Below are 17,362 nucleotides of genomic sequence, written 5' to 3'. Positions count from 1 at the left end.
TTCAGATTTGTATTTGTAAAAGTGGTTGTGAGCTACGTGTAATTTCTTTCCACTTCTACAAATACTCACCTCTTTGCTTCTTTTATGGCATAAAATCCTAATAAAAGCTGAAGTTTGTAGTTGTAACGTGACAACATGTGAAAAGTTTCAAGGGTGTGAATACTTCTGCGCAGTAAGAAGGCAATGTAAGTGTTACAGACAATGTTGTTGTGATATCCCAAAATTATGTTTGGTTGGGTTTCCATGCATGCAGTGTTAAAAAAATGCATCAACAATTTAAAGGTTTTATCTTTTTTATTATTATTATTATTATTAACATTTGTGTGAAATAAATGTTTCTGAAGGTAGACAATGAACATTTTTTTCCTAAAAATAAATACAGAAATGCCAGAGGTCATTGTTAGGAAACAGAAAATATTGCTTATGTGTGTTTGTAGGCTCGGGTAAAACTCTCAACAACTCCATCTTTATCAGCTAAAGATCGGATAATTACAGCCTTTTAGCAAAAACTGCTCATTTTCATCAGTGATACATTAAAGTCACATTCTGGCTCAGTCTTGGCTGGTCAATGACTACATCAATGTAGAAATTGTAAATTAGAACAAGACAGCAACAGTTTGATACAGTTTTGGTCAGAAGTGCACAGACTCCAATCATTAGCATGAATGTCCTTACAATCTTGTTGCTTTTAGTTACATATTTAAAACTGTTCTCGTCAGAGATTCCCAATTATGTGCGCTCTCTGTGTTGCAGACATCAACAAGCTTCTGGTATAATCCAAAAACCAGTTGAAGTTTGTCTCTCGGTGGTATCTGAGTTGTTTTGGAAAAAAGTGGCTGAGATCATCTGTAGGGCTAGAGAAAACCCTCAATAAATTGAAATTTCTGCACTTAATCTTTGTTCTTAAACACCACTGAAAATTCATGTTGTAAAATCATCCCAGAATGGTTAAAAATTTTAAAACAAAAGTTCAAATGACTCACTAAAAACCCTGATTGATTTTAGCCTTTATTCTCGTAGCAGTAAAGTTCTGACCAGAACCGGAAATCTGCGTTTAAGCCACGTATAGCAGGAGCAGCAGGACGACGGCTGCCGGTGACGTGGACTTGGAGTGAAGAAGAGACGGACTCGACTTGGCTATGACCGGGCGGGTGAAGATGTACGGGTGTTCCTGCAGACACACGAATAATCAAAATAATTAGGTATAATTACAATTAAAATAAAAAAATGCACAGTTTTTCTTAACTTTGGCTTTTGGTTTTTACACTAATTTGCAAATAATTTTCCTGATTCAGTACCAGTAGCTGTTCAGAGAGACTGCTAAAAATGCTCACCTTTGGTGGACAGATGAGCTTGACGGGTTCGGAAAAACTCCTCACAATCATTTTCCCTCCCCCAGGCTGAAACTGTGTGCAGGACACAGAAATACATGGTAACGTGTTTGCAGCTCGGTGTTTACTTTTCAATAAAAGAAAGATATTTTTATAAACTATGAACAGCAGTTTGGAGTTTGAAATAACATATCTCTGCAGAAGATGTGCAATTTGTTTTCCCAGAGGGCGTAGATGTTAAATGTAGCGCAACGTAACATAATCAAGAAAGAGGCCGTAAATGATCAACATTTGAACGGCTACTTTTCTAACTTCCCGGAGCAGCTAGCTGTGCTTCAGTGCCAGTGGTAGAAGAAATATGAATCTGCAAACACATCTGTTTCTATAGCATTTCTATCTGCTGAAGATGTATCTAAATGCTTGGTTCAAACAAACAAACAAACATTCAGTCGGGGTGCGTAGTAGTTCACCATGTTGTTCCACAGTCCTTTAGCCAGCTCCTCGTGTCCCTTTATGGTGATGTGGAAGCAGTCGTGAGTGAAGAAGTCCATGTCAATCTTCCCGTTCTGCTCAGAGGGATAAACCATCTATTCTTTAGATTCAGTGACAAAACTCTCTGACTAATCAGAGTCACGAGCTTCAATTAGCAAAAGCTCCAGCTGTTTGAGCAGGCATCCTGATGATTCAATCCCCTCGCCACAAAGTTTTGTGCTGATTCACCTCCTGAAAGCAGATGCTCACATCACAACAATATGACTGGGGGTTTTTTGGTTTTTGTGTGTGTGTGTGTTTTTTTGGGGTTTTTTTGGTGGTGGTGGTGTTCGATTTCACTTTTGCTGTGTGAAGTAGATTACCGGGAGGCGTGGGGGGTCAGCTTGTTTGAGGAAAGGCTGCAGGACAACAGCAAAATCCTTCCTGAAGAAGCGATCGCTGTGCAGCAGCTTCTCGAGTCTCCTCTGCAAGAGGAAAAACAAATAACAAAAAAATTGCAAAATTTCAATCATTCAGAAAGTAATTCTTCTGATTTCAAAAACAAGCATCCACCCACTTGGAAAGATCTGCGACTGCGTAATAGCACAAAAGCACTCATTAGCTTTTGTGCTTTTACTTATAAAAGATAAACTCAGGACTCATGAATACCTACTCTATTTGTTATTTATTTCTAATGCTAATCTAAAGTCTGTGTTTCTAATTCAGGGCTAACAAAACTGTAATAAATGTCAATGCAAAACAATAATACTGTTTAGCACAGTGAGAGTAATAAGTGGCACCTGGAACTCCAGATTGACCTTAACCACCTCCTCAAGTTCAGGAGACTCGGACAGTGGCTCGATCAGGCACGGGCAGAAGGACCTGGAACAGATAAAAAACTGGGCTAACAAACCAAAACAACACTGTAAATATCTACTCAGTAAAAAATAAAAAATAAAAAAATGTTTAAGACACTTCAAAACCTAAATCTTTAGTTTTATTAGACACACAAAGAGAAAAGCTTTGCATATCGTGTCCAAAGATCAACTAGAAAGAGCATCAACTAAAATGCTCAACTCAGTGAGACATGCTGTTATTTACTGGTGAAAATCAAATACATTTTGATCAGAAAGGGAACTTTCATCAGTCATGAAGTACCCAGCAGGAGTACTTTATGACTATCTGTCAAAGGTTACAGATTGCCTGACTAATGTGAAGTCTATAAACAAAACCGATGCCATAACCTTCCTATCCACTTTGTTTAAGCTTGTAAGAAATTTACAAGCTTAAACATAGTTGTGTAAAGTCTTAGAAAGTTTTATTAAATATTGTTATAACAAGGAGAGCTTTGTCATACAAGCAATTTCATCATTCTTCATACCATAAGACGTAAAGTTCAGTTAAAGTCGTTTGTTTGCTAACACAGAGCAAGATTCTTACATTTTTTAAGAGTTGAGGTCTAGACCATTCCAGAGGCTTAATGCAAGACAACTTTATCCATTCAAGCAACATTTTACATGTGTGTTTGGGATCATTGTCCTGTTATGTCACGACCTATGGCGTTGCTTCAAGAATAAGACCAAAGCTCAGATCAATAACATTTGGTTAGGTCATTCAAGAACAGCCCAGAAACCACTGAGACTCAAGTTTACCATTTTCTCCAACATCACCGCCTTCAAATAAACGACTGCAATGTGCAGCAACCTGCCAAGACTGAGCCGTTTGGCCTCAGCAGCAGTGTGATGAATGGTCGGAGTCCAGCTGAGTCTTCCAAAACTACATGTTGCTTACAATCAAATCACTGGAGCTGCGTCACGTATTGTCAGCCCACTCTTGACAAAGTAACGATTGAAATAAAAATCACAAAAAGACCAGAACTGTTACTACGGGGATCACTGCAGGCTCACCGCTGCAGACTACACCCCGGGGTAGGCTTCCGCACCTCCTTCAGAAAATGCATTTGCAAAATCTGCACCACGTTGACGATCATACGGGGAACCTGAAACACAGCATGGAGACTCACTAGACCCTCGCTCCGAAAGAAATGATGGGCGCATCACGTCCCTCTTTTTGGTTTTGGCTTCACCTCATTCATAAGCATTTCTAGAGAGAGGGTCATGAATTGAATGAAGTTATCCGCCGTATACAAAGCCTAGGCAGAAAAAAGGGAGAAATAATTCAGCAAAAATAAAAAAATGCTTTTACTTTAAAGTAAATTCAGCAAACAGATCATTTAAAAAAAAGCACTCACCTTATCTTTACAGTAATCACAAATGTCATTCATGCCTATGAGGATTGTCAGAAGCTTCCAGTCTTTGTCAAAGTTAAGACCCTAAAGTGGAGCAAAATGCAATCTAAAACATAAAAGGCTATCCTAAAGCTTTCTCTCTTTTGTGTGTGTGTTTTTTTGTACCCAAACTACCTCATGTTGTCTCATTGTGTCAATTAGTTTTCTTGTCTGATCTGGGAGGTTGCTAGGAAAAAAAAAAAAAATCAGATTTCAATACAATTACAGATCTCAGTTCTTTTAAATCACAGAAACCGATGCCTTCACTAAGGCAGACCGCCGTCTGCTAAGAGTGATGAGGTCTTACAAGGTGTTATCTCCGGTCACGGCCAGATTAAAGCCGGTTTCGCTAATATGAGCCTCCATCCCGTGGACAGTCGTCCCAGGAGAAGCGCCGAGCAGAGTGGGGTTGAATAATTTGATGATGTCTGAAACGCAAAGTTAGGAATAAGTTAAGAAAAGCCGTGGTATCAAACTGATCTGACAAGAGACGATGGTAAGAAACAGCATCTTACTCGCCAGAGTTATGACGTCTTGAAAAGTGCCATAGCCTCCAATACTTCAGAGGGTACCGGTGTATTATTAGTGCAACAGAAATATGAGGAGTTGATATTCAGGACCGTAAAAGCAAACATATTCTGATTGTGAGGGTAAATCTCACCTCCACGACACATGGCGAAACTCTACTGGGATTCCAAGCACAGTGGTGGCATTGGCACCTAAGGCTGTCTGAAAAACAAAGTGGTAGGTTATTCCAGTTACTTTGATGGATTCATTCATATCTTGACGTTTAGCAAAAGTTTCAGTGTTCATACAAGGCAGGTTTATTTCAGATTTTAGATATACGCTTGTTAGGGCGTCAAAACAAAAGTACCTACAGTCACGGAATCCCCCAAGGCGGCGATGACTTTTATATCCGCTGCCTTCACTAATTCAACTACAGCAAAAAGTTGAAAGAGAGAGAGAGAGAGAGAGAGGGAGTCAGTTGAAACTGAAGAGTGAAAGAGGGGTCACCTGGGAAGTGGACACACCTGAAGAGGGGACAGTTGGGGACGGGGTCATGTCAGGACACTGGAACGGAGGATGTTTGAAGCGCATGGGTCGGGTTTTCTCTGGAAACGTCTGTGAAAGTGAAATAAAGCATAATGGCATACGTTCTCCGCTCTTTTGAATAATAAGGCCTCTGTCCTCCGGATCTTTTAGCTTTAAATGCCAATTTAACTACATCATCATCATCATCATCATCAATTCAGGAGCTGGTTTTAACATTTTTTTTGTTGTGCATTCGCCATACTTTATGAGAGCATACTTTTAGGTGCATCTCAGTAAATTAGATCATCAAATAACACAAAAAGGGAAACTCAAATACATACATAGACTCGCCTACAGTGTGATATACTTCTGTTTATTTCTCAAGGTTAGAGCTAATGAAACCTTCTGATTCAGTTTCATAGAAATTCAAATATTATCTGGGACTAATTAAAAAAAGGATTTTTTTTTTTATTTCAAACATATCCATTTACAGCACATCAACGTTCTCTGATGTATGTACTCATTCCCTGCCTTGAGAACCTTTTACATGAATTACTGCATTAAAAGTTAGTAAATTAAGTTAACCAGCCTGAGGTGCTGCTGAGGTTTTTTGATTTTATAGTAAGAAGCAAAATAAATTTTAGTTATTAGCACCTTTAACACAGGAAATCACAATGTGCTTCAGAAACCACAAGACATGATTTTAAATTACTGTTAGTTTATAAATCAGTGGGGTACCACTACCAGCCTACCACCTGGAATGATTTATAGATTTAAAAAAAAAACAGATGACAAAACCTTTGATTTCTAATAAGCAGTTATGTTTTTGATGTTCCCAACAGCCTTTTGTTGGCCGGTTTTAAAAGGAGCGCTAAACGGTATGTATACCTTATTGAGGTCCTCGTCACTGTAGTGTCGTATCCCCTCGTGAAACTCCTCCCACCAGTCGTTGCCTTTGAAACAAATTGAAATCCTTCGTCTCTAAAATGTGCACAATGTCTCTCAATACAGATTTAAAACATTTCCGAAACATCCCCAAAGACATCAGTTAATGAAATGCTACATGTAACTCTTGTGCTTCTTTCTTAACTGACAAAACAAAAAAAAAATGTTGAATTTATCTTAAAAAGTTTGCTACAATAGCAAAAAAAAAAAACTATACCCCTGCTTGTTCTAGCACTTACCTTTGACAGAGCAGGACAGGAGCGCACATGCCACGGCGATCAAAAGCGCCTCCATAGCAGTGCATATGCACCAGACAATAGGTCACCTCTACACACAGCACAATGTGATGCTCTGTTTTTACAGCTCACGTTGTGTCAACGCCACCAATACAGACTGAGGGACCAATGAGAAAGTCTGGACCAGAATAATGTATTTATCAATGGTCTGTAATTTTTTTTTTTTTTTTTTTAATTGAGAGGGAAAGCTTTCATATGGTGACATAAACTCATCTAGACTGAGATAAAGGCCTTAGGAGAGAATTATGAAAAATTCACATTTTGAACATTTTTATACTTCCAGTTGTGTCACAACTGCTTCTAAAAACAACCAAAGAGCTTTAAAAAAAAAAAACCCAAACAACAGTTTTTTGGCAATAAGTTCATGTTTTTCGGTGTCTGGGAAAAGAGCCGTTTCAAAAAGCTCTCAGGCACTGCGCCGTTACCTAGCAACTCACCTAGCAACCCCACCCATAGATCTATTCTAATCTGTTCTAGGAAGCACAATAGTTTACCTTTAAGAAGACTTTTCATCCGTTCTGAGACGTTTAATGTTTGTAGACAATTCTTAACTCGTCCCTTTTCTAATTGCTTAGTAGAAATTTGAGACCAAAACCCGACAGGGATTACGTCAATAACAAACAGTTAAATATCCATAATAATTTATTAACTCATGTCTAAACCTGTTCTTGTGATGGTAAAAATGTATTTTTTCCTCCCCAAATGTGACTTGCCCTGCTGGTGAATCCTGTAAACCTTCCTGTCCTAAAGCGTGTCACAGCAGCTTTGCGTCTCAACACGGGCACAGAAAGTGGGAGGAATATGTTAAAATCTTGTTTGAAGGTATAATCTAATTTTTGGTTCGTGCTTGACAGAGAGCCGATTTGAAGTGTTGGCTTAAAACACTTTTAAAGAAAACAAAAATACAGGAAATGGAAAAAAAAAGAATTAAAATAAAACAGAATATAATTGATAGTTGTAGTTTTTCCTCTTATTACTGCCCGAGGAGACGTACATGATATCAACAAAACAAAAAAACCCACAATAAATAACAAAAAGACACTAAACTGTAGTTTGGCATGTTTTCGACTTGCCATTTAATATGAATTTAAAAACCTATTTTTGCATCATTTTTTTATAGAACAAAAATCTCCCACAAAATGTTTCTAATAGGATCTTATTTTGATGGAAGCTTGTTTTTTTGTCATTGTTGACCAAATTCAAATGCTCCTCATTGTTGGAAGCCAAAGAGTCACTCTAGTACTTCTGCTTTTTAAAGACAATTGTCCAACATCCTTCTTGTTTCTCTAAAAATTATAATAATAATAATTAAAAAAAAGCAGATGGATTTTGTATATTATAGCATAGAAATTAAAACTTTATGGATTCCGGCAAAAATACTGAAAGAAATTTAGCTAGAATTAACTTAAAACTGTTTAAAAAATTGCCTCAACCAAAAAAAAAAAAAATGAAGCAGAATCCTGTCTTTAGCAACTAAAACATTGAATAAGCTTCATTCACATTACGTTACCCTTTTAATTTTCTATTCCTGCTTTTATCTAGGATTGAAGCGGATCGACTCCTGGCGAAAAAACATTTGACAAAACAGGGGCGTGTGAGAGGAAATGAAAGCAGAAATTAGAATCCTTCTAATCGGCGGACTTTAAAATGTTTTTAATCAGGAAACTGCAACGCATCTCCACGGTGGGGACATGGTTGCCTCTTGCAGAATCCCGAGTCACAGGAAAGAAAAAAACAAAACAAAAGAGTCCTAGGTCCTGTGTTTGTTTCATCACTTCTCGAATGGAGAACTGAACAGTTTCAGCAGCCAATGAGAGTTTTCTACTAACGTGGAGGAGAGCAGGCAGTGGGAGACATGCTCAAAGCAGCAGGTTTTTAATCAGTTCTGCTCTCTTGTCTTTCCCTGGCCTCTCCTCACTGCTGCTGCTCCTCCTCCTGATGAGCCTCGCCTGCGGCGGGCGTCTCCTCCTGATCCTGAGGCTCTGCCTGAGCTTGCGGTTCCTCCTCCTCCTCCTCCTCCTGCTCCTGCTGCTGCTGCTGCTGCTGAGCGGGTCTGGGAGTGGGTGCTGGGGGGCGGGGCGCCACGATGATTTGATGCTGCCGCTGTCTATAGGCGATGACCGTGCCCAGCAGCAGCGCGATGACCGTCATGAGGTAGAGGTCCCACTCCGGGCCCAGAAGCTGGTCCAGGTCCACCTGAGCAATCAACTCCTTCAGCTTCCAGAGGTCAAAACCAAAACGGGAGCGGCAGGAGAGAGCGGGACAGACATAATTAAAATCATTTATCTCTCAAGATTCAGTGGAGTTAATGTTTCAGGGCTGAAGCACTTACATTAAGGTCCTGCAGGTACTGCAGAGTGTAAATCAAGCCCAGCTTGCACAGGGCCAGGAAAACTGGGACCTGGGCATCAGGACTGGCTTCTGCTGCCATGTCGTAGAAGCGCTTTGCTAAATGGATATCCTGCAGAAGAAAACAAAACAAAACAAAAAAAAAAACAAAAAACGTCCAGATTTCTAGTTTAGAAATCACACATTTGGTACCACTGATTTATGAATCTGTAAATATGGATACAAGTAAGTTGCTATTCTAGGTTCATATGTAGCGCAGACTCACCTGTTTGATACCCAGACCTTTCTCATGCATGTAGCCCAGGTTGAACATGGCCTGGGCGCCGTTCTGCTGCTCTGATGCGAGCCTGTAGTGAATGACCGCCGTCTCATAATCCACATCCGTTCCATAGCCATAGAAGTGATAGTCGCCCAGTTTAATACGAGCCACAGTGTAACCTTTAAAGGAAAAGCACACACAAGTTTGTTTGTTTTTTTCCTAGAGTCAAGAGGAAAACTTCTCATAATATCTGACATTCGTTCTGATTAACAAACGACAGAAAATCTGAAAATGTAAACAGAAAAGAGTTGATACAGTCCACACCTTAATCTAATCAATGAAATTAGAGTTTCACATGAATTATTTTTTTTAATTTAATTTTTAGGTTTGAGTCACACTTCAAGACAGCAGATAAAACCGTCATTGGAGAGTCCAGTGTCTGCAGTTTCTTTTTTTGTGTTGTTTATTACATTTTTTATTGTTTCTCATTTCTATTTGGATTAGTAAGGCCACAACTGATTTTAAGGTCGCTGGAACATAAAACAGCGACTGTTTTATGTTACAGTCTTGTAGCAATTATAAAATGTTTGTTCAGACTGATACATGACTGTATCTTCACAGCGCAAAATCTAAATAAAAATATTTTTGGGGGGGAATTGAGTATTTAATTTCTTAAACATTGTGAATTCAAGCAGAAGTTTTAAAGATAGGAGACGATTAACTACTCTTAAACCTCCGTTTCTTCCAGCACGTAATGCAGCATAGCTTGTGTCACAGCATGAGAGTATAAAAAAAAAAACCTCAAAAATCTCAAAATAAAACTTAAAACATAAATTTATGATTCATGAATGAATAAGATAGCCTACCTTGTGCAGCGGCTCTTGTCCAGTGGAGTAAAGCACGAGGATAGGTCTCGTTGTCGCTGAAGATATTTGCTCCTTCTGTTTGGTAAAAATCCACACGGCAACAAAACGTCAACTTTGACTCGCCACCATCAGTTCAAAGGAATAGTCAGGCTATCCAAAAACGGATCTTGGATTTCTTACTCTGGTCCAGAATGAAGGCTACGTTGCTCTGAGCCACTTCGTAGCCCTGCTCTGCCAGCAGCAGATACTGGACCAGCGCGGCGTCCGTCTCTCCCTCTTTGAAGCTGCCGTAGGCCGTCATCAGACGCTCCGACCAGCGGCCGCGCTCACACACGTTCTTAAAAAGCTGACAGCAGGAAGCGTGTGCACACACACACACACACACCACGTTACAATAGGACCATTTTAATTTCTGCATAAGCATTTGTAATAAGACCAGCAGCTAACCTCCACGGCAGTGTGGCAGGAGCGCATCACGCCAGTGCCGGTGGCGTGCATCTGGGCCAGGTTGTAGAAAGCCAGGATGTGGCCGGCTTGCGAGGCCAGGTTGAAGAATTTCAGCGCTTGTTTGTAATCACGCTTCACACCGATGCCATCTGCAATGAAGACAGACAGTCGTATATTGTTTAAAAAAGAACAACAACAAAATACAGAAAAACTAGAGAAATTAAATTATTTCCATCTTACTGTAATACATTGTTCCCAGCTGGAGTTGTCCATCCACCCAACCCTGCTCTGCTGCCTTCTGGAAGTATTTTAGAGCCAACTCATAGTTCTGAGAACAAAACGAAGAAATAATTAAAGTAGCTGCTGAAAATGTAAAAGCATAATTAAAAAACAAACAAAAAAAAACAAAACATCAAAAGTCAAGAAGAAATCACTTCAGAAATTTAGTAAAATGCGTCTCTTACCACAGGAACTCCCCTTCCATATAAATAAGCCATCCCCAGTCCGCTCTGGCCCACTGGATTACCCTGAACAGTAAAGATGTCATTTCAAAACAAATATTCAGAACTCCTCATTAGATGTAGCCACTCAAAGCAAGTCAATTAAATATATATGCACTTAAAAATGTGTGTGGAGGCGAGTTTCGCGTTACCATATCAGAGGCCTTTTTGAAGTACTGCAGAGCTGTCTCATTGTCCTGAGGGAGAAACTCGCTGCCTTCTGAGTACATCTGAGGGGGAAAGATTCAAACAAATAAAATAATAAGACAAAAAAAAAAAAAGTTATTTATGCATAAATGCCTGTGTCAAAACAGTGGTACAAAACTACTGGCTAACACAGCTCTAGAGTTATTGTCAATCTGCACAACAATCTGAGAGAGTGTTCAAGACATTGAAATTAAAAACAGCATTAAAGAGGAGATAAACCGTCGGTAAATAATTTGACAGAATCTATCCAACCTTTCCAAGGAAAGCCATGGCATGCGTGTTCCCAGCATTCGCAGCCTGTGTGAAGTAGTCATACGCCCTCTGTTGGTGAGGAGGAAGCAAAGACGTGCTAAATAGAGGGGAAAAACAGCTGCGGTACGGAATCGTTAGTGGTTTAATGTTACCTGGTGATTCTGCTCCACTCCGCGTCCACCATGTAGATGGAGCTGACCTAAACCAACCTGGAAATGTAGATCAAAATTAATTATATTTCAAATAATTAAACGTGGAAGTAACGCCGAGATCAACTTTCTGATCAATACCGACTCACTGTCGGATGCAGAGGTTTAGATATTAATTTGCCGTTTGTTTGTTTTTTGTTTTTTCGGTGCTTTGCTAAAGTACGCATAACCCGCTAAATCTTTTCACACATTTGTGGCTGAAAAGAGCCTCAAACTAAAGCGAAACACACCTGAGCTTGAACATCTCCTTTCTCTGCCAAAAACTGGTAGTACTGGATGAGGTCTTCCTCCAGCATCCCACTGGTGGAGCCCGGGTTCTCCACCTCATCCAGCAGCCGGATCCTCTGCACTGCCGAGCCTCCCGTCAGCGACACGTCACTCGCCACTAGGGGAGCCACGAGGCCAGAATACGGACGGAGCAGACGGTAAGTAAAAGAGCAAAAAGATCAAACAAAAAATAAATAAATAAATAAAATAAAATAAAATGCTTACCGTGATTTGCCACCACTCTATAATGCGTTAGCGCTGACTCACAGCTCTGGGAAACGCCCACACCGGCCCAATACCTGTAACCCTAATCACAATGTAGAAAGATATTTAATCTATTATGAATATACAAACAGCACGTCCGTTAGCGCAGCAACTGAATGAGCAAGTCCACTCACCATAATCATATGTGCTATTAGGTTTCCACCCAATGCGCCAAAGGTGTAATAAACTAAAGCCTGAAAGACAAAACATCAGCATGAAGCGCTGTAATGAACTTGCAGTGACCGGATTTGCTGCAAGGCAGAATTGCAGTGTGGAAAAGACACCTTGGCTTGACTTGAGTTGACTCCGAGTCCCGCTGCATACAGAAAGCCAAGAGCCTGAGGAGAAACGACAAACGGAAAGTTTACGCAGAAGCTTGAAGACGGCGGCTCAAAACGCCTCCAAACTTCCGGCGGCATTTGCACTTTGCGGGATGTTTTACCATCTGAGCTTTAGGTGAGCCCTCCACAGCCAGCTTCTCAAACATCTCTCTGGCTTTGGTGACATTTTGGTTCATGTAGTCTCCGAACAGCATGGCGTATGCAACCTTCTCCGTGGCCTTCTGGTGGCCATTCTCCGCTACTTTCAACAGCTTCTCGTACAACCTGAGAGAGAGAGATGGAGATCAGAGAAGCAGAGGTGATGCAAGTGAAGCGGAACAAAAACAGCTCATAAAATGTGCGTGACCAGCAGTGTTATGGCATTCAAAGCAAATAAGGATGTGCAACGTCACACCTGGTAGTAAAAGAGAAACAGAAAGAGGCTTTCAAACCAAAACCAAAATTTCAAACGACAGTCGGGAAGATCCAAAAATATAAACTGTAGTTTCTATGAAGGCCACTACAATTCTAGACTATTTATAAGCCTATTATTAAAAATGTTTTGACCCATAAAAAAAATAATGTCCCTGCAAATTATTAAGATTCAGCTGATATAAACAGCCAAACACATGCCAGAACTAGTTACAAATGAATAGATAAAGCAATGAAAATGCATGAACAAGGCTTAAAAGTCAAGTCTGTGGCAGGAAACTTGTTTGCAATACTTGCATTGTTGTATGATTAATACATGCTGTAAGAAAAAGGAGTTCAAATAAATTGCCAAGACAATATTACAAAGAAATTAACACCTACAATCAAATCCAATGTAAACTAAACTGTAAGTTAATATTGAGCCTGGAGACCAAAAGGCAGCCTCATCAGAACAGAGGAGAAATACTGAAAGTAATAAACTCACTCTTTCTTCTGAGCCTTCCTGGTGGAACCGTTTAGCTTCCGCAGGACTGACTGATACTGCTCCTCCGCCTCTTCAGCCTGCAGTCTCTGCTCCGCCTGCTCCTCCGCTGAAGAGAAGAAGAAGCATAAAGAAATGAAAAAAAAGAAAAAAAAAAAAGAAAAGGAAAGGAAATTCAGATTTCGTAACATTCACTGACAGAAGAGGGGAGGGGCTGAAGTAAAACTACGACTTGTTCAATCTGATTTCCGTCATCCCTGCCAGGTTGTGAACCTGATGGCCTCCACATTTTACAAACACAAAACTACTTTACTGTTCAAGTGCAGTCCTTTGACATTTTGTGCCTCTTTTATGTGTAATAATACGCTCACTTGTTAATCCAACAGTTTATATTTCTGTCAGTAAAATGATTCCTGAAAATAAATAAAAAACAGCAAAATTCCCGATTCCTACAACTTGAAACTGCAAATTCGGAGCCGGAGAGACGGCTCAACCACAGCTGAACGCTTACTCTCGCAGAATCCCCATTTCTTGTCTCCGTCGTAGTCGTAGGTTGTGGCGCACCACAGCCGTCCGTCCCCCCGCCCGTCAGTGGTGCAGTCAGCGTACTCCTTCCCGTGGAAGTAGAACGGGAAGACGCAGGGCTCTCCATGGGATGTGCCCCCATTCACCACAGGAACTGAAACAACATGATAAAAATGCTAAACACAAAAAAAAATAATTCAAAATCACAGTGATAATTACAACTAAATCAGATAAATCCTTTTTTTTCTATTTAGAATTAAAGGGCTGAATATTTGTAGTATTAATTAATTAATCTCTGCCTTTATATAAAAACAACAACCGTAGAGGTGAAAGCAACCCCTGAGTGAAATGACGTAACAGGCTGCAACAGAAGCCACAGGTGCAAGACGCTGTTAAACTCTCATGGGGTTAAGCCGTTTACCCAAAGTGCTACTGTCCTCAAACCACATGCTGCCTTTCTTAGTGTCGGCAACAGAGAAAAGCAGGTTAACATGCGGAGACTTACACAAGCTTACAAAATTTTTTTTTAAAATTGAAAAAAAGGGGAAGTTATTTTTGAAGGTATGGTCACTGAGAAGTCACAAAATGCTAATCATTGCTTCTACAAATGTTAAGTATAACTATGAACAAACGCGCTAAATGATCACTGACTTTGATAGCACAGTTGAACACTGACATAAAATCTCACTTTTCACCTTCAGCTTAGTGCTTTAACCAGCATCATAGAAATATTGCAATTCATTTTCTTCTTACTGTATTTAAAACAACAACAAAAAAAATGGAAGAAAATGTGATTCACCCTCTTTAGGTTTCTCCTCAGGAGGAGGCGGCGGCGGCTGTTCAGGTAGTTCTTCCTTTTCCTCCGTCTCTCGAAGTGACAGTTTTTCCTCTTCTGTTTGGGAGCCGTCGACGCGAGGCGCCGCCGAGGCGGCTGCCAGAATCCTTGATACAATATGGACGTCTTCCTCGTCAGAGTCTGGATCGTGATACGACTGCACAGAGCAAAATTTAAGTTTAACGGAGATCACCGAAACATAAAGAGCTTCAGTGGCGCGTTCAGGACCTGTTCAGTACACTTCATAAAAATTTGTTTTAAAAAAAGAAAGAGGAACTTATCATTTCAAATGCGTAATAACCTCATCATCTACAGCACAAGGGTCCACCCAACTGACTAAATGTGTTCACACAACCAGACAGTAAATGCATGTTACTTGAAATACAAAATATCATCACCAACCATTTTTTTCTTTTTACAACTGAGATATTGAATCAATGGCTGCCACTCGATATATTGTCCGGCTCTACTTTTGATCTAAATGAAGGAATGCCTCAACTATTTATCCGATTTTATTAAATGCAGAAAATGCATCAGAGTACATAATGTTGCTTGATGTGTTTATGTCCCCCAGTGCCATGAACTTGACTCTAAAAAAATCTGACCGAGTATGTGAACTCAAATGCAAAAGTTGATTTGATTTGTTATTGTTTGATTTTAATGTCCAAACTATTTTCATTTTCATGGATAGAAATTCTCACATGGGGATTCTATGGATATAATTTAAGAAAATAATAATTATAATAATAATAATAATAATAATGGTAGGAGTTCTTTGAATTGATGCGTTTAAGGGAAACGGAAACTAATCAAATATTTGGTTCATTATGTCTTCAACTCTGCTGCTAATGTGTATGAAGCTCCAACCCAACAGACGTCAATATGCATTATTTATATTTTACAACTAGGTTTACGTTTTTTTTTTCTCGGATTTATGCAGTTTTTTTGTAACATTAAGGTCTCTTGAAGTGAAAGCAAAACAAACTAAGGTCGAAATGGTTTGCACAGGTCCCAGTAAATAATTGTGTCTATCATTACGCATTCCTGCTCTGACGTGCCTTTCAGTCAATATCCAATATCTCATGACGCACCTTTAACTCGGACCCATCGTCTCTGTGTTGATCTTCATCTGAAACACATTAGTAAGGCAGTAGTAAAGACACAGGTTCTCGAAATTGACTGATCAACTTCCTAAACCCAAGATAAAACAGCTGCTTTCAATGGTTCGGAAACGTGCTCTAAACGTCTGCATACCACAAACACAGCCATATCTTACCTGCTGCCAGTCGATCAGCGAAGACGAGAAGGAGAATAGCCACAAAATAAAGCCTTTTAGCCGTCTTCAAACCTCCCTTATAACCCATTGTTGATGTTAACGGGCTAACCATCTGCTAGCTGCAGCCGTTGCTATTTCTGTTACCAAACATTCGGACACAGAGAAACTAGCACAAAATAAACTTTCACACACAAACCTGGTCGAACGGAGCCCGGATCACTACATATAAACGTGGTTAATTTTAGCTTCCCCAGCTGTCAAACAAGCTAAGAAATTCCAATGCAACAAAACTAGCGAGCTGAGGAGTTCCACTGAAACGACGCAGAGCTAGCAGGCTAGTTCTACACAACCGCATATAGACAAAAAAATGGCCAAATATCAACCTAATACCAAGCTTCCTGATCAAACAGCAAGTGCATACGCAGATTGTATAGTAATCGAGTGAAAGACAACGCTTTGAGGTCTGACATTTAGATTTAAACCAGCACTACCTCACTTAGCTAACCATGTTAAGCTCTTACTATAGACCAACGTTTCCTACTCTGGAATTTCCACCAATCAGAACCCGCTGCGAATGACAGCAGCCAATCAGAGATGGCCAAAAATGTCTCAGCGAATCAGGTGGATACACAATTATCTTTACAGGTGACGGGCTGGGCCACGACACCAAAACATAAAAGAGAGACGACATGAATATGAAAGTTGGGGAAGGTTATTTTGAGCCATGCTTCAGTTTCTTTAGCAAATCAACAACAGTGGTAACATTTAAGCTTAACACACTTAAAAGTAATTGGATATCTGTTAGTTGTCCATACACTTTCATATTTAACATAAGATAAGCTACAAATAATCGAAATAAGCAGGTTTTAGGAGAAAAACTTACTTTCCTCCTTAATAAAAGTACGTTTTTATATGGCATCTTGAGGTAAGCAATGTTTTAATATTACAATGATAAAATAACATTAATTTTTCCTCAATTAATTCATAATTCTGTGTGCTTTAGCTTATGAGTAGAAGATACACAGTATATCAGCTTTTAACATCAACAGATTGTGTCCAAATGATGTACAGAACATGGCATTAGAAACAGCTAATTTCATTGAAAAAAGAAAACATCTTAAAACTGGCACTTGCAAGGAACCAATATTAGTTATATGCAAATATGAATGGATTTTAAGGTCGATTTATACATTTTAGATTCTGTTGTGCTATTTTGTGGCCTTTATCCTTGTATTTATGTGATTTCTCATCAACCTGGAATGGAACTAGATATGGAAATTAGCCCCCTGGCTATAATCTCACATATTTACAAGTCATTGATACATAATGTACCATTTTTAAAAATAAACTTGAATTTCCAGCTGCCATTGGGAGAGAATCCAATTTATGTCACGTTTTATTTTTACAAGAAACGACCAAAATAGATTTTTTTTTTTATTTCCGACCCCAGTTTTGAATTAAATAAAACAAATTAATAAATAACCACTTCTTGATGAAGATCTGAAACAGAG

At 39.5% G+C, this 17,362-nt stretch overlaps 2 protein-coding genes across 2 annotated transcripts; both read right to left on the bottom strand.

Annotated features, from left to right (window-relative positions):
• Nucleotides 1-991: 991 nt before the first annotated feature.
• LOC103144175 (phospholipase B1, membrane-associated) lies at nt 992-6,959 on the bottom strand. Its single transcript, XM_016675908.1, has 16 exons — nt 6,306-6,959; nt 6,010-6,074; nt 5,121-5,211; nt 4,968-5,026; nt 4,751-4,818; nt 4,605-4,648; nt 4,397-4,517; nt 4,225-4,276; nt 4,054-4,134; nt 3,889-3,954; nt 3,710-3,801; nt 2,603-2,684; nt 2,186-2,287; nt 1,802-1,897; nt 1,335-1,406; nt 992-1,171 (listed from the first exon to the last, which is right to left on the bottom strand). Exons 1-16 carry the CDS (start codon nt 6,358-6,360, stop codon nt 1,055-1,057), a joined length of 1,263 nt encoding a protein of 420 aa, XP_016531394.1. The 5' UTR covers nt 6,361-6,959; the 3' UTR covers nt 992-1,054.
• Nucleotides 6,960-7,409: 450 nt separating this feature from the next.
• On the bottom strand, nt 7,410-16,410 carry LOC103144174 (protein sel-1 homolog 1-like). The gene is made up of 21 exons (XM_007561034.2): nt 15,852-16,410; nt 15,667-15,704; nt 14,540-14,732; nt 13,727-13,894; nt 13,219-13,324; nt 12,425-12,587; nt 12,267-12,320; nt 12,117-12,176; nt 11,944-12,025; nt 11,682-11,836; nt 11,395-11,451; nt 11,243-11,311; nt 10,936-11,013; nt 10,748-10,810; nt 10,524-10,611; nt 10,284-10,432; nt 10,017-10,182; nt 9,837-9,911; nt 8,977-9,149; nt 8,695-8,823; nt 7,410-8,579 (listed from the first exon to the last, which is right to left on the bottom strand). Exons 1-21 carry the CDS (start codon nt 15,961-15,963, stop codon nt 8,277-8,279), a joined length of 2,481 nt encoding a protein of 826 aa, XP_007561096.1. The 5' UTR covers nt 15,964-16,410; the 3' UTR covers nt 7,410-8,276.
• Between the last annotated feature and the right edge of the window lie 952 nt (nt 16,411-17,362).

Source organism: Poecilia formosa, unplaced genomic scaffold, assembly GCF_000485575.1.
Source record: "Poecilia formosa unplaced genomic scaffold, Poecilia_formosa-5.1.2 Scaffold122, whole genome shotgun sequence".
Classification (NCBI taxonomy): domain Eukaryota; kingdom Metazoa; phylum Chordata; class Actinopteri; order Cyprinodontiformes; family Poeciliidae; genus Poecilia; species Poecilia formosa.
This window is presented reverse-complemented; position numbering and strand designations above follow the sequence as displayed.

Excerpts from the sequence above, each read along its gene's own strand:
- LOC103144174 (XM_007561034.2), bottom strand. The coding sequence starts at position 15,963 with ATGGTTAGCCCGTTAACATCAACAATGGGTTATAAGGGAGGTTTGAAG. Across the intron at positions 11,837-11,943 it reads TAGAGTGGTGGCAAATCACG|TGGCGAGTGACGTGTCGCTG; the intron begins GTAAGCATTTTA and ends TGGCTCCCCTAG. Across the intron at positions 11,452-11,681 it reads AAGGAGATGTTCAAGCTCAG|GTTGGTTTAGGTCAGCTCCA; the intron begins GTGTGTTTCGCT and ends CTACATTTCCAG.
- LOC103144175 (XM_016675908.1), bottom strand. The coding sequence starts at position 6,360 with ATGGAGGCGCTTTTGATCGCCGTGGCATGTGCGCTCCTGTCCTGCTCT. Across the intron at positions 5,027-5,120 it reads CCCAACTGTCCCCTCTTCAG|TTGAATTAGTGAAGGCAGCG; the intron begins GTGTGTCCACTT and ends TTTTTGCTGTAG. Across the intron at positions 4,135-4,224 it reads ACACAATGAGACAACATGAG|GGTCTTAACTTTGACAAAGA; the intron begins GTAGTTTGGGTA and ends GCTCCACTTTAG.